Raw genomic sequence first — 16215 nt, forward strand, 5'->3', positions numbered from 1 at the left:
ACAATGCCCACACCAAATTCAAGCCCCATGACCCACAAAAAGAAAGAAATAAATAGATGGGGAGGATCCAGCATGGCCATGGATCTGGGTGATAAGTGTTAAAGAGGTCAGGTTGAAGGATGAAGCCTCTTTTTTTTCCCCCAGGGCTGTATCTTCCCTTCTTCCTCATTTTCACTTACTGCTGACAAAGCCAAACACTACTCAGTTCAACTTTTATGTGTTTAAAGAGCTGTGTCGGGTAGAGTGGGGTGCCTAACTGCTCCCCAGGCAGACTAGCCAAGCTCTCCTGCTATCCAGGCTCCTGAGCCTAATGCCTTCATTGTCTTTTACTCACTGGTACTGCCCACTGATGCTTTAGATTCATCCCAATGTCAGGATTTACACCTTTTCCTCTCCAACTGTATCCAAAACTTCTTGTCAATAACATCCTTCCTTTTTTCACTACTACTCTCCATAAAAAAACTGCAAGCTTGGGGCTGGGAGTTTGGCCTAGTGGTAGAGTGCTTGCCTAGCATGCATGAAGACCTGGGTTCAATTCCTAGGTACCACACACATAGAAAAAAGGCTGGAAGTGGTGCTGTGGCTCAAGTGGTAGAGCTCTAGCCCAAGGACAGTGCTCTGACCCTGAGTTCAAGCCCCAGAACTGGCCAAGAAAAAAAAAAAGGGCATGTTTTGTATATAGAAGTACGATGTCAGTATTCACTGGGTTTTCAAGGAAGACTTTACTTTTGGGGTGGCGAAGCTTCTAGTGAGTTCCCCTACTCATCTCACACAAGGAGCGCCTGAAGTAAACAGACCAGCACTGCAACCTCCAAAAGGGACCAAATAAAGAAAAGTCTTTATTTCATTTTATTTTTGATTCTTAAGGAAATCAAACCCAGGGCCTTGTACCTGATAGGCTAACATTAGAACACTGAGTTATATCCCCAGACCTTAAAGGAAGTTTTTCAGTGAAAACTTTCTCCAGGTAAAATACAATTGCAAGGTCATAGAAAATAGAAAATCTTTTTTTTTTTTTTTTCTAATTTAAGAAAGTAAAGCTGAGCATGGAGGCTCATGCCTGTAATCTGAACTACTCAGGAGACTGAGATCTGAGGCTCATGGTTCAAAGCCAGCCTGGGCACTAATGACCTCTTATCTCCACTAGAAAACCTGAAGTGGATCTGTAGATCAAGGGGTAGGGCAGAAGTCTTGAGCTGAAGAGATCAGGGACAGCGACCAGGCTCAGAGTTCAAGTCCTATGACCCACCAAAAAAAAAAAAATAAATAATAAAATCATTCCTAACAATGATACAAAAAAGTGGAACAAGCCTCTGAGCATCTGCCTCCATCTCTAGATTAATCTATAACATGCAATTTCTCATTTTTAAACTCAGCCCTCCTACATCCTTCACTGTGGAGTAGTAAGGCTCAATGCTAGGAGCTGTGCTGCCACCTGGTGGCCTAATGGGGGAATAACATTGACATGGACTGAGAGAATGTAGAATAAAAGTGTGTTTATAAAAGCTCTTCAGCACATGGAGATATTTCATAGCCCAGGAACTCTGAAGAAGGTAAGTGAGAAGGGAAGAAGGGAAGAAAATAAGAAACTTGGAGAAGAAAGGGGAGAAAAAAATATGGAGAAGAAGAGAAAAAAGGGGGAGGGGATCAAGTACAAAGGACTTAAAAGAATTAACCAGTGCCAGAAACCTTGGGAAGCCCCTGAGATCAGCACAGGGTAACCACGCAGGCCCTGCTGACCTATCTGAATTACTATGAAACACTACAAAGATGCAAAGATGCTGGCTTAAGATATTTCTCCAGTCAGAGGGGATAAAGCAATTTCTTGTTTAAAATTGCCCAGACCAAACGCCTTGGCTTCTCTCTTCAATTTAAATCATACAGCCAATCTGAAAAAAACTCTATTAAAAAAAAAGAAAATCCAGCTAAGTATGTGTGGTAACTCATGCGTATAATCCTAGCTACTCAAGTGGCTGAGATCTGATGATCACAGTTCAAAGCCAGCCCAGGAAGGAAAGTCTGTCAAATTCTTTTTTTTTTTTTTTTGTGCGTCATGGGGCTTGTACTGGGCCTGGGCGCTGTCCTTGAGCTGAAGAGCTCTACCGCCCTACCTGAGCCAAGCCCCACTTCTGTTTTCTAGAGGTTAATTGGAGATACGATTCTCAGGTCCTTTTGGGCCCAGTCTGGCTTTGAACCTTGATCCTCAGATCTCAGCCTCCTGAGTAGCTAGGATTACAGGCGTGAGCCATCGCATCGGCAAGTCTGTCAAATTCTTTTTCTTTTCTTTTTTTTTGGGGGGGGGCAGTCCTGGGCTTGAGCTCAGGGCCTGAGCACTGTCCTTGGACTTTCTCAAGGCTAGAGCTCTACACTTGAGCCTCCACACAATTTCCGGCTTTTTTCTATGTATGTGGTACCAAGGAATTGATCCCAAGTCTTCGTGCATGCTAGGCAAGTGCTCTACCACTAGGCCAAACTCCCAGCCCCAAGTCTGTCAAATTCTTATCTTCACTTCACCAGCAGGAAGCCAGCACTATACGTGTGGCTTAAGGGGTACAGTGCTAGCTATAAGCTAGCTATAAGCTAAAAAGCTGAGTGAAAGCACAAGACCCTCTCAGTTTAAGCACCAGTTAGCAGCGTGCTTGCATGCATGTATTGCACACAAACACACGCACACATCCATAATCTACTTGTTTCCCCTACTCATCCCCTTACAGGTACCAGCCACACTTACCTCTGCTTGGGTTGTGCCAAAAATTTGGGAAAGCTCCAAATCCTTATCAGTTTTGAAGTATCAGGCATATAAATGTGTATACACAGCACTCTATTTAATGTCTCTTGTTAAAAATCTTGCCATTTCACTGGGAAAGATTCTTTCTAGCATTTTGTGTAGGTACCTTCATTTTTTATCAATTTTTCTACTAGTTATCGCTGGCATTGAAGAAAGTTATTGTTTTGTATGCTCAGCTTGGACCTCACACATTTCTAAACTTCTATTATTTGTCACCCGTTTTTCTAGATATAATAACTTGTTTCTTCCCTTTTAATTCTTATTCCTCTTATTTTGCCTTAAGTGAATGATCAAAACAACAACAACAACAACAACAACAAAAGGCTAATGGTAAGGTTTACATTTTGGTTCTGTAGCTTTGGGAGATAAAGAATGTTTCTAGGGCTTAGAATGTGGCTTAGTGGTAAAGTGCTTGCCCAGCATGCATGAAGCCAGGGATTTGATTCCTAAGTACCACATAAACAGAAAAGGCCAGAAGTGGTGCTGTGGCTCAAGTGGTAGAGTGCTAGCCTTGAGCAAAAGAAGCTCAGGTCCTGAGTTCAAGCCCCAGGACTTGCCAAAAAAAAAAAGTGTCATCTGACAGCCTGACAGAAGGTACAGGAGTAATGCTGGTGTGCAGGAAGGCAGTGGAAACGAAACTCTTAATTCAGAAGCAAATAAAAGAAGGAGGCAAAACCTACAGTGAAATGCCTGAGCCTCATTCCTTCTACCTCGTGCAGGGAGGGATAAGCCTTGTGAAACCCAGGCCAGAACCACTGATCTCCTGAAGAAAGCTCTATTTTCAGTCACAGTTTACCTTTCACTCAGCCCTGATAATTGGTTCTACTTGGAAAGGTTTTTGCTGGAAAATATTACTGTTAGCTACTCTTGATGTTGGAACTAATCTCAATGGAAATTGCATTTTCTTTAGAAGGATTTTTCAAGAGATATATTTTCATATAAGTAATTTCACAGTCAAACGCTCTTCACTTTTTTAATCTCGGTTGCCATTAGTTAAGGGAAGCCAGTTTCTCATAAACAGGTAGTTCAATTACTCAGAGAAGCGTAGGTTGAATAGAAGAGTTTAAAAAATATACCAGGGATAATCACCAATGTTCAAATTTCCAAATATATAATTTCCACACATATGTATATAGAAATAAATAATTTTATATTGTGCAAATATATAATAAAATATAATGCAGCATGTTTATCTAATGTAATATAAATTTATGTATAATGTAATGTAGCTATATATTATGATATTATATGTAATATATGTAATATAATTATATATTACATAATGTGCTACTTATAGATGAGCAATTTTTAAATAAATTTCTCTCTATATAGTGAACAGGTAAATTCTGACATACTTCATAAAAACTAGCAAAAACATTTAAATATCTACTAAGTAGTTTCATTCTAGGTGAGTGGTGAGCAGTGGCGATATGCTCTGCTGGTGGCAGGAAAGGTCTGCATGCTCTGGCAAGGGCAAGCCTGGGTCCGCTGGCTTCCCACTTGTGAGTGCAGCACTTTTGTTCCTTAAGTACCTGCAGCAACATGGATGAGACTCTGGCAGAGTGCACTTACTGCTAAGGCTTTAAAATGGCACACATTTTCTGGTTCACTTAAACCTGGGGGCCAGGAGTTTGGCCTAGTGATAGAGTGCTTGCCTATCAGGCACAAAGACTGGGGTTTGATTTCCTCGCTACCATATACACAGAAGTGGCTCAAGTGGTAGAGCTCTAGTCTTGAGAAAGCTCAAAGACAGTGCCCAGGCCCTGAGTTCAAGCCCAGGACTGACAAAGAAAAACAGAAACTTGGAAAGGGCTGAGATATAACTCAGTGGCAAAGCACTTGCCTTGCAAGTGGAACATACTGGGTTCAATCCCCAGTAACAAAAAAAGAAAAGACAAAAAGAAAAAGAAGAGAAAGGAGGCGGAGGAAGCCCCAAAAAATCTCAATTATAAAGAGATAGTTCAAGGCCTGTGGCTATAGGAATATTCTGCTAGCATCACTGCCATCAATAGTAAAGTCATGTCCAAAAGGGGGCGGGGAGGAGGGAGTGAGGGAACTTGGAGGAGGCAGGAATGGTAAGAACAAACATCCACACAGACTCTACCTCAAAACTCTGACCTTAATCAGAACTCAAATTTGACTCTGCTTCTGTTATAATGACAATAAAAGCGAACTCAAAATTTTCATTCTATAAACTGATTGCAGTGCTGTAAGAAACAGTAAAATATGGGGCTAGGAGTTTGGCCTAATGATACAATGCTTGCCTAGCATGCATGAAGACCTGGATTCAATTCCTCGGTACCACATACATAGTAAAATCTGGAAGTTGTGCTTGGTTCAAGTGATAGAGTACTACTCTTGAGAAAGCCCAAAGACAATGCCCAGGCCTTGAGTTTAAGGATCAGGACTGGCCAAAAAATAAAAATAAAAAAAGAAACAGTAAAATATGATTTCCCCTAAACAGAGAAAGAAAGGGAAGACTATTTGCCAGAAAGAAGAGAAAAGGGAGCAGAGGCCTCTGACAAGGTTTGTGGAAGAAGGGTGAGTTACGCCAGAGACTGATGCTGTGCCCGCTCCCAAAGGTAGACAGGCCTTACAAATGAGCCACAAACCGACACTGGTATTTTCCAGAGCCAGCCCCCACACACCTGGAAGTGACAGCACCCCAGAGCCTTGTTCTTGGAGTTCTGCTTGCTCCGAGGGACTCAAAGCCTGTTTCTTGTTTTAAGGTTCATCATCCATACACAGGATGATTCCAAAATTTCTATTCTAGATTGAACCTCTTTCCTAAACTTCAGACTCATGGACCCAAGGGTATCTCCCTGGGTCTTCACTTTTGGGTACTGACATCCTATTCTCAGCCCTTCTGCTTCCTGCTCAAAGACCCCCTTATGAACAATGGCAACTCCATGCTTCCTGGGGCTCAAGTCCAAAGCACGGAACTCACATGGGGTTTATCTTCTCTCTCTCTTTCTCTATGTCTCTGTCTCTCTCTCTCCTCTCTCTCTGCCTCTTCTGTGTGTGTGTGTGTGTGTGTGTGTGTGTGTGTGTGTGTGTGTTTATCCTTTCTCACATCCTAAATCTTTTTTTTTTTTTTGCCAGTCCTGGGCCTTGAACACATGGCCTGAGCACTATCCTTGGGCTTTCTCAAGGCTAGTGCTCTACCACTTGAGCCACAGTACCACTTCTGGCTTTTTCTATACATGTGGTACTGAGGAATAGAACTTAGGTCTTCATGTATGCTAGGCAAGCACTCTGTCACTAGGTCAAACTCCTGGCCTCTCACATCCTAAATCTTATCTGCCAACAAACAAGGTCAGCTCTCCTTTCCAAACACATCCAGAATGTCACTAATTATCTCATATGCACTTTTGCCATCTTGATTAAAACTACCTTGTTTTATGAATTTACTATTATTATTATTTTGGTCATTGTAAGACTTTGACTCTGGCCCTGGGCATTGTCCCTGAGCACTTCAGCTCAAGGCTATCACCTTACCCTTGAGCCACAGCGCCACTTCTGATTTTCTCGTGGTTAATTGGAGATAAGAGTCTCACAGGTCTTTAGGCTTTGAACTGGGATCCTCAGATCTCAGCCTCCTGAGTAGTTAAGATTATAGGTGTGAGCTACCATGCCCAGCTCATCTTGACGTTTCATGACCTCTAAACTCTTTTCTCCTCAGTATTACCTAAATAGAAAAAGCCCGAAGTGGCACTGTGGCTCAGGTGGGTACGTAGCCTTGAGTGAAAGAAGCTCAGGGACAGTGCCGAAACCCTGAGTTCAAGCCCCAGGACAGGCCAAAAAAAAACAAAAAAAAATCCATACACACACACCATCCCATCCAACACAAATGAATGCAGGCCATGTTCACACTTACTCCACAAGAGCTCTCTTTCGCATCTTTGGCAGTCTCAGATTCATAAATACGGACTCTCTCAAGAATGGGGCAGAATTTTTGTTTTGTAGTTTTTTTGTTTTGTATTTCTCTAACAGTTGCGGCATTGCCCTAAGAGAGGTTAACAGACAGGAAAGGATTTCAATATGATGGTGAAGAACACTGATTATGGCACCACTTCTATGATTTAAGAGCCGAGCTCATGATGGCTCACACCTGTAATCCTGGTACTCAGGAGGTCGAGATCTGAGGATCAAGGTTCAAAGCTAGCCCAGGCACTAAAAAGTCCATGAGACTCTTATCTCCAATTAATCACCAGAAAACCAGAAGTGGCATTGTAGCTCAAGGGGTAAGGCAGTAGCCTTGAGCTGAAGAGCTCAGGAACAGTGCCCAAGCCCAGAGTTCAAGCCCCACAACTGACAAAAAAAAATAAAATTCAAGTGTGTGTGTGTGTGTGTGTGTGTGTGTGTGTGTGTATGTGTGTATGGGCCACTGGAAAAATCCAAAATCTTTGGCTTTCTTTTCAATGTGAATGAAACCCTATTGGATTCTAAAATGATGTAAGTCATAGCATATAACAATCTTTTGCTGGAGGTTCATGCCTGTAATCCTAGCTACTTAGGAGGCTGAGATTTGAGGATAGCAGGAAAGGCTGTGAGACTCTTAATGCCAATAACCACTAAAAAACAGGAAGTAGAGCTGTGTCTTAAAATGATAAAGGGCTAGCCTTAAGCAAAAAAAAAACAAAAACAAAAAAAGAAAAATCTCAATGACAGCACCTAAATCCTGAGATTAAGATCCATAACCAACAACAACAACAAAAACAAATCCTATAAATGATTCACTATACCATGATTCATCAAATTCCATACACATGGTAAATTAAAGCTACCTCCAAATTGAATGTAAATTCAGAAAGAATCAAGGGGAAAAACCAAACATATCTGTTTCATATGTTGAAAGTAACAGTGAAGAACTTTGTGATTATTTTGACTTTTATGTGGTTTGCTTTCATTTGCTTATTTTGTGCAAGTCTTAGGGCTTGAACTCAGGGCCAGGACATTGTCTCTGAGCTTCTGCGCTCAAGTCTCCACTTTCAGCTTTTTGGTGCTTAAATGAAGCTAAGAGTGTCACAGACTTTTCTTCTTAGTCTGGCTCTACACTGTACCACCATCAGACCTCAGTCTCCTGAGTAGCTAGGATAACAGGCATGAGCCACTGATGCCTGAATTTTGGTATATTTCTTTTTTAAAGCAAAACAATGGGATTTATCTTCTTTAATATTGGTATTTCATCAAATGCAGCCCTGTATGAATTTTCAAGTAATCTATACCACCTATTATAATACCTTTACATCCCTATGTGAGTAAAATCATCAGTTTTCTCCAAATTCGCAGATATTTTCTAAAATAAGATTTGAAATATTTATCAAAATGAATTCCAGGAAATGGAAAAATAAATAAATATAAAGTAAGATTGACACTTGTAGTCTCCAACACCTTGTATGAAAATTACCAAGGCATTCTTTTTTCACTGACTTTTTTGAACTGGAAAAGAAATAAATGAGACAGAGTGATTAGTCAGGAGAAGCAGAGGCTTTGCAGAAATCTAAGCAAAGGACCCATTATTGGCAGGATCCTGAAATTATTTGCAGGTCTGAGCCACAATTTTCTGATTTGTGAAATGAGACTACTACTACAAGTCTCACAATGATCAAAACAGGTAACAACTGCCATATTCATAAGCCTAGTCTCCTTTCAAGTTTTTGGTTATGTGTCAACACAGACTTTTCCGAAACAGTCCTGTGGACTTTCTTGTATTGGGTTAAATAGTAGTAGGACCTTTTTCAATAATAGGGTCTTTATACAATCTAATAAAGTTAAGATGAGGTTATTATGTATACCTGTGGGTCTTAAATTTAATACTGGAATCCTTGTAAGAAAAGCACATGAAGTCAGACGCAGTCACGTGGTGATGGTGGCAGCTACAAGTTAGGAATGCCAAGACTGCTGGCAATCACCAGAAGCCAAGAGGAGGCAAGGAAAGATGGTTTCCCAGAACATCCTGAGAAAGCTGACCCTGTGACATCCTGACTTGGGCTTTGGCCTCCAGAAGAGTGGAGGAATACATTTCTAATATTTTAAGTTACACAGTATGTGGCTATTTTGTTACAACAGCTTTGAGAAATTAATATTGTATTGATCCTGTAAACAAAAATGAAAGTGTTCTGTTGATCTCTCACATAGAAAAAGTGTGTGTTGGGGCCAGGAACGTGGCCCAGTGGTAAAGTGCATTTGCCTAGCATGCACAAAGCCCTTGGTTTGATTCCTTGGTATCGCATACACAGAAAAAGCCGGAAATGGTGCTGTGGTTCAAATGGCAGAGTGAGCAAAAAGTGTTCAAGTACAGGGCCTAGGCCCTGAGTTCAAGCCCCAGGACTGACGAAAGAAAAAAGTTACAAAGAAATTAAGTCGTCATTTTTAATTTGGAGATCTACTTTGAATAGAATTCTTGTCTTTTGGCAGTAAAAAAAAATATATATACTCCATTACTAGGAAACATTTGACTGCATGATGTAGGGAGAGCACTGAAGTATCATGGCATTATTTTCAGAGATAACTAAATCAATATAAGACTTATATCACTGAAATAATCACTTACTGTGGTAGGAGGGTCTCTTTCAGCACGATCAAGTTCAAAAGAATTAATTTTACTGGCACTCATTTTGTCGGTGTCAGCAATGATGTAATGTCTGGGTGAGTAAGCACTGGACAAGCTCCCAACCAGCCTCAGGATCTCCATGGTATGCCCACCTGAAAATACAAGTGAGCCTAAGCTTAAGACAACCACAATGGACATTATCTATTTGGCCACACTGTACCAATTTCATGTTCTAGGTGGGAGAACTACTGTAATGGCGTATTTCTCAAAATAATCAGGAATTTTTGAAAATAATAATCTATGCCCTTGTATAAATATACTTTCATATGAGAGAAATCACTAATGAATAAAAATAAAATTGGCACTAGCAGTGGGTACTGGGGGATGGTACACAGAAGTATCAGACATAGTTTTTGCAGTCAAGAAGACTGGGGGAATGGACAACATACTTATAAAGAGAATGCAAGTTAGCAAGAAAAAACCAAATGGGGACATAAGGAAATGGCTGTGAAAAACCAATGCCTCCTATAAAGGCTGAGATGATTTGGAAAGGGAAGATAAGGGAAAGATAGGCGTATGAAGGCAGAACAGGGGGAAAAAGATCCTTATAGCATGAAATAGTTAGATCTGAGTATGCTTATAAGGCAATGAGAATGCTGGGATGAAGGGTAAAGGTGAAGTGAAGGCAGGAGATGTAGGATAAAGCCAGTCACCAATGCTTCTGTGCATTGGAAGGCATGCCCACGGACCTGAGACTTGGGTTTTCCTAAGGGCACCTGCTCATCACTATGTTAATCTTAGCATACCACAGGTGCTTAAATATTTACCAAGTTCAGCAAACTAGCTCATATTCAGTTTCTGAAATCCTACTGTGTTCTCACTTATTTACTTATTTGTTCATTTATTTATTTTTAGTGAAGGCTAGTATTGGGACTTAACCTGGCCTTGAGTTCTTACTTGGCTTTTTCATGCACAGCTGCTGCTCTACCACTTGAGCCCTGCCTCTATTTCCCGCTTTAACTAGAGATAAAAGCCTCCCAGATTTGGCTGCCCAAGCTGGTGCTGAGCTTAGACCAGATCTCAGCCTTTCGAGTAACTAGGATTATAGGTATGTACTACTGGTGACTGGCCAGTCTCTAAAGTTTTAATACTTTAACTTCAAAATCAACTAATCATCTCCTCAGGATATATAAAGCATTGTTTCCAAAATCCTGAAGAAATAAAAATTTGAGAGGCTCTACTTATCCAGAAGGCTGAGATCCTAAAGACAAGTGGTTCAAGGTCAAATCAGGCAGAAAAGTCCTTCCTTAGACTCTCCATCTCTAAAATAACCAGCAAAAAGCAATACTGGAAGTGTAATTCAAATGGTAGAATGAAAACAAAAGATAAAAGCCAACAATGTAATTAATATAGCCATTAGAAAGAATATTATGCCATTTTCAGGGAAATGGATAGACCTAGGACAAATCATGGTGAGAGCTCAGAGAGACAAACAGTATGTGTTTTCTTTAGAAGCTAGATCTAAAATACACCAGGACATGATAAATTATATAGGACTCTTCCCATTTATTTTAAATCATCTTCACATTACTTAAAATATCTACTACCATGTAAATGTTGTTATATTGTATTGTTTAGGGAATAAACACAACAAATAGGGTCTGATGTTTAACACAGATGCAACTCTTCTTCAAGTATTTTGGATCTGTGGTTGGCACAACGATAAGAGGGCTAAGTGTAAATTCATGGGGTTAATTTCACCAAACACCACTGCCAACAAAAAAAGGAACATTACCACACAATAGTCATTTTACTTCACAAGCTCCGTGCTTCACCTAGGCAGGTATCTCCAACATTCTCCCCATTCATCTTACTGTTACATCCTGGACATCTTTGGTTGGGTTGTTTTCCTACTTAGAAAAGCTTCCTCTCACCTAACTTCTTTTGTTCTAAGAATGGGCTTTTGATAAGAATATGTTTACCAATAATACATCAGACAAATGCTCAGTATCCAGTATCTACAGGGAACTCAAGAAACTAATCTCCCCCCAAACCCAACAAACTAATCACTAAATGGGCAAGGGAACTAGAGACTTATCAAAAGAAGAGGTTAAAGTGGCATAAAAGCATATAGGAAAATTCTCATCATCCATGGTCATAAAGGAAATGCAAATAAAAACCCTAAGATACCACCTTACACCAACAAAAATAGCCAAGATTTTGAATTCAGACAATGACAGATGCTGGTGGGGTTGTGGAGAAAAAGGAACCCTACTGCACTGCTGGTGGGATTGTAAACTAGTTCAGCCACTCTGGAAAGCAGTATGGAGGTTTCTTAAAGAACCGAAAATTGACCTTCCCTTCGATCCCGCCATACCACTCCTGGGCATCTATCTTGAACATCATGATCCAAGATATGATAAGGATACCTGTTCAGCTATGTTCATCTCTGTACTATTCACAATAGCCAGGCGAGAGAAACAACCCAGATGCCCTACTGCAGATGAATGGATACAAAAAATGTGATACATATATTATATATATAATGGAATTCTACATAGCCAACAGACAAAATAATGGCATTCTCAGTGAAGTGGATGAATCTAGAGCGAATCATGTTGAATGAGACAAGTCAAGACCAAAGGAACAAAAGGCACATGGTATCCTTAATATGTGGCTACTAGATCCAAACAGTACAAGAGGGAGGACTCATTATATTCATGTACCCAATGCTATGGACATGGTATAGGAAATATAAACACAACTACAAAGACATAAAAATTTGTGACTCTATAGACATAATGTTTTAATACATAGATTAATATGTATCTATGATATACAAACCTAATTTCAATTATGTTCTAAAATCTAAGTGCCAGTGATTATATATGGAGATTCCCTTCTTGAATACTTGTTTGTTGAATATGTCATTTGAAATATGATGTAAAAATCAATGTTAATTCTTTAATTAAAAAGAATATACGAACATAAGACGGGCACAGCAGGGTGGCTCACGCCTATAATCCTAGCTACTTAGGAGGCTGAGATCTGAGGATCATGGTTCAAAGCTAGCTTGGGCACTAAAGAACATCTAAGACTCTTATTTCCAATTAACCTCTAGAAAATGCGAAGTGGGGCTGTGGCTCCAGGGGTAAGAAGGTAGCCTTGAGCTGAAAAGCTCAGGGACAGTGCCTAGGCAGACAGTTCAAGCCCCATGGCCACAAAAAAAAAAAAAAAGAACACAAAGGCTGATAAACAAATTATGTACTTCCCTCAAATAGTGGAACAGAGAAGTTCTTTCTAGGTTCTAGAGGGAATTACATATAGAAAGAATATGACATAGAGCTAAGGATACATAATTCAGTGGTATAGTGATTATGCATGAAGCTCTGGATTCAAATCCCATCTACTACAGGTGGGAAAAAATACAGGCAAGAAAGCCTAATAGGTACATAAAAGCAAATAATGTGATACAATTAACAATTAAAAAGGAAATATAACATAGATTTAGTGTGAATTTCAAGAATCAGAATCACATTCACCTCATAACATTTTACCTTTCTTCTTGACGGGACATGAAATTTGCACATTTGGTTTTACTCATTTCCAAAGTTTTAGCCTTGAAAAAATGGTGAGGTTTGTTAAGTAGGTACTTGTTTTCACAGCTAGAACAATTAAGGATAAAACCTAAAAGCCACATTTTCCAGTGCAATAGAAATTTCATTATTCCTGATTTAATAGCCATTTAGCCTCTTTAAAAAAATGAAAGAAACTCTCACTGAATACATTCATTGAAAATTTAACTTGTTATTGAATAAAGCCTTAAAATTATGGACTCTTTACTGAGTTTATTTTGTTCTTTTTTTTTTTTCTACCCCCATTTAGTGCCAGTACTGTGAACTCAAGGCCTTGCATTCTTCCCCCTCTCCCCCTCTCTCTTGCCAGTTTTGGAGTCCTAAGGCTTGAACTCAGGGCCTGGGCACTGTCCTTGGGCTTTCTCAAGTCTAGTGTTCTACCACTTGAGCCACAGCACCACTTCCAGCCTTTTCTGTGCATGTGGTACTGAGGAATTGAACTCAGGGCTTGATGTATGCTAGGTAAGCACTCTACCATTAGGCCATACTCCTGGGCCTGGGCTTTGAGTTCTCATAAGCTATTTCACTAAAGCTAATGATCTACTACTTGAGCTACACCTCCACTTCTAGCTAACTGGTGGAAGACAACTGGAGATAAAAGTCTTCTGGACTTACTGTTTTGAGAGGAGATCCTCCGTTCTCTGTTTATTAAGATACATTGGAGGTGGAGGGGAATAGGGCAGGGAATAAAATCCTCTCAGTTGTACTTTAAAACACATTCAATATCCAGTCACGTCTCACTACCTCCTTAGCTACCATCCTGCTCCAAATCACTATTCCCTCTTCATGGATTATGAGCATAGGTTCTGGATGTTAACTCCCTGCGCCTACTTCTCCTTCAGTCTATTCTCAACAAACCACTGTGATCCTACTTAAAAAACTTTTGTCAGGAGCCAGGAGTTTGGCCTAGTGGTAGAGTGCTTGCCTAGCATGCATGAAGACCCTGGTTCGATTCCTCGGTACCCCACATACATAGCAAAAGGCCGGAAGTGGTGCTGAGGCTCAAGTGGTAGAGCTCTAGCCTTGAGAAAGTCCAAGGACAGTGCTCAGGCCCTGAGCTCAAGCCCAGGACTGGCAAAAAAAAAAAAAAGCTTTTGTCAAAGGGTTGGGAATGTGGTTAGTGGTAGAGTGCTTGCCTAGCATGAAGCTCTGAGTTGAATTCCTCAGTACCACGTACACAGAAAAAGCTGGAAGTGATGCTGTGGTTCAAGTAGTAGAGTACTAGCCTTGAGTAAAAGAAGCTCAAGGGCAGTTTCCAGGCTCTGAGCTTGAGCTCCAGGACTGGCAAAAAAAAAAAAAAAAAAAAAAAAAAAGCTGTCAAATTATTTGCCTCTGCTTTAAACCCTTAAATGGCTTTGCATCTCATATGGGATAAAAGGTATCTTGCTCAATGCCATAATCCTAGCTACTTAAGAGGCTGAGATCTGAGGATTACAGTTCAAAGCCAGGAAAGCCAATAAGATGTCTTCAGAAAAGATGGAAATGGAGCAGTTTCTCATAATCTGTTTATTTCTTGGACCTTACCTCCTGCTTTCCCCTTGCTTAGTCTTCCAATTGCTCTGCTTTCTTGCTGTTGATAATCTGTCTTTATCTTAGAAAGGTTTGCCTAGTAATTATTTTAAAATGTAATCCTCGGGGCTGGCAAGTTTGGCCTAGTGGTAAGAGTGCCTGCCCAGAATGCACCAAGACGGGGGTTCAATTCCTCGTTACCACATATGTAGAAAAAAAAAGCCAGAAGTGATGCTGTGGCTCAAGTGGTAGAGCTCTAGCCTTGAGAAAGCCCGGGACTGTGCTCAGGCAGTGAGTTCAAAGCCCTAGGATTGGCAAAAAATAAAAATAAATAATAAAATGCAATCCTTAAACCAGGCGCTAGTATGAGGCTGAGATCTGAGGCTCTTGACTGGAAGCCAGCCTACACAGGAAAGTCCAGCAAAAAGCTGAAAGTGGAGCTGTGGCTCAAGTGGTATAAAGCCAGCATTGAGCTTTATTTAAAAAAAAAAAAGCTCTGGGACAGAGCTTAGACCCTGAGTTCAAGCCCCAGGATCAAATAAATAAATAAATAAATAAATAAATAAATAAATAAATAAATAAATGAAGCAATCCTCTCCATATCATAGTGCTTATCACTATAGAATTTGCTATGTGCTCTATCTTTTTTTTTTTTAACTTTACCCATTTCAGATGGGAGGCACCATGAGGCCAGGGATTTTGGTTAATTTTGTTACTGCTGTAATTCCAGGGCCTTGAAAATAGGAACTTCATCTATTCAGTATTCAGTATTCAGTGAATGAGAGTCAATATTAAATACAAAATTTACTTCAGGAAAAGATACTGTGTATCACAGACAAGGTATAATTTTGAAAATGATCTCTGAATATAGTGGTCAACTAATATTTTATGCTACCTAAAGATTAGGTATCTTGGGTCTAAGGTAAACATTGAAAAAGCTTTCTTCCTCCTCTAAAATTATGAGTATAGGTTTTTTTGAGTACAGTTTTTTTTTTTTTTTTTGCCAGTCCTGATGCTTGAACTCAGGGCCTGAGCACTAACCTTGGACTTTCTCAAGGCTACAGCTCTACCACTTGAGCCAAAGAACCACTTCCAGCTTTTTCTATAAATGTGGTACTGAGGAATGAAGCCTGGGTCTTTGTGCTTAGTAGGTAAGCATTCAACCACTAGGCCAAACTCCTGGCGCCAGACTATTTTTTAGAGCCGTTTATTTAATTATAGTTCATTCTATGACTTGAGTGACTCCTTATGGTCCCTGGCCCTAAATGATTTGAATTCTCTATCTTAATTTTGGTTTCTAGTTCACCAAATCCAGTACTATCAAGTGAACAACTTTTGTTCAAGTAAAAACTCTGCACATTAACTGTTAGCCTTTGCCTATCCCAAGTGCAGATAAATGTAATCTTTCTGAAGACTGCATAGCCTCAACACAGATCCACTTCTTACACAATATAAGATTTAGGCCATCTCTCACAGTGGAAAGTGGAAAGTGGTCTTTCTGTGAGGTTTTCTATATTTTGTTTCATTCACTGCTATTATCTATAACTCCTTCTTGGTGCTGGGTACAGAGTCACTCTTCCAAGCAAGTAGTATTGGTCAGTTTTGTTATGTAGAGGGCTTACTTCAATGCCTGATTATCTCCTACAGCTTAAAATATGTCAAGCAATAGTTGATTCTATGTGAATGTTAAGTTTGGCACACTTGGTCACAGTAGAAATATTGGACTA

General features: G+C 40.0%; 1 protein-coding gene across 1 annotated transcript in view; it reads right to left on the reverse strand.

The window, feature by feature from the left end:
- The window catches only part of Alg14 (ALG14 UDP-N-acetylglucosaminyltransferase subunit), a 72764-nt gene that overhangs the window by 54920 nt on the left and 1629 nt on the right, over positions 1-16215 (reverse strand). Inside the window, 1 exon segment of the mRNA XM_090334244.1 lies at positions 9345-9496. Coding sequence (XP_090190370.1) covers positions 9345-9496 — 152 coding nt within the window.

Source organism: Megascapheus bottae, chromosome 6 (assembly GCF_031878675.1).
Source record: "Megascapheus bottae isolate mThoBot1 chromosome 6, mThoBot2.hap1, whole genome shotgun sequence".
Lineage (NCBI taxonomy): Eukaryota > Metazoa > Chordata > Mammalia > Rodentia > Geomyidae > Megascapheus > Megascapheus bottae.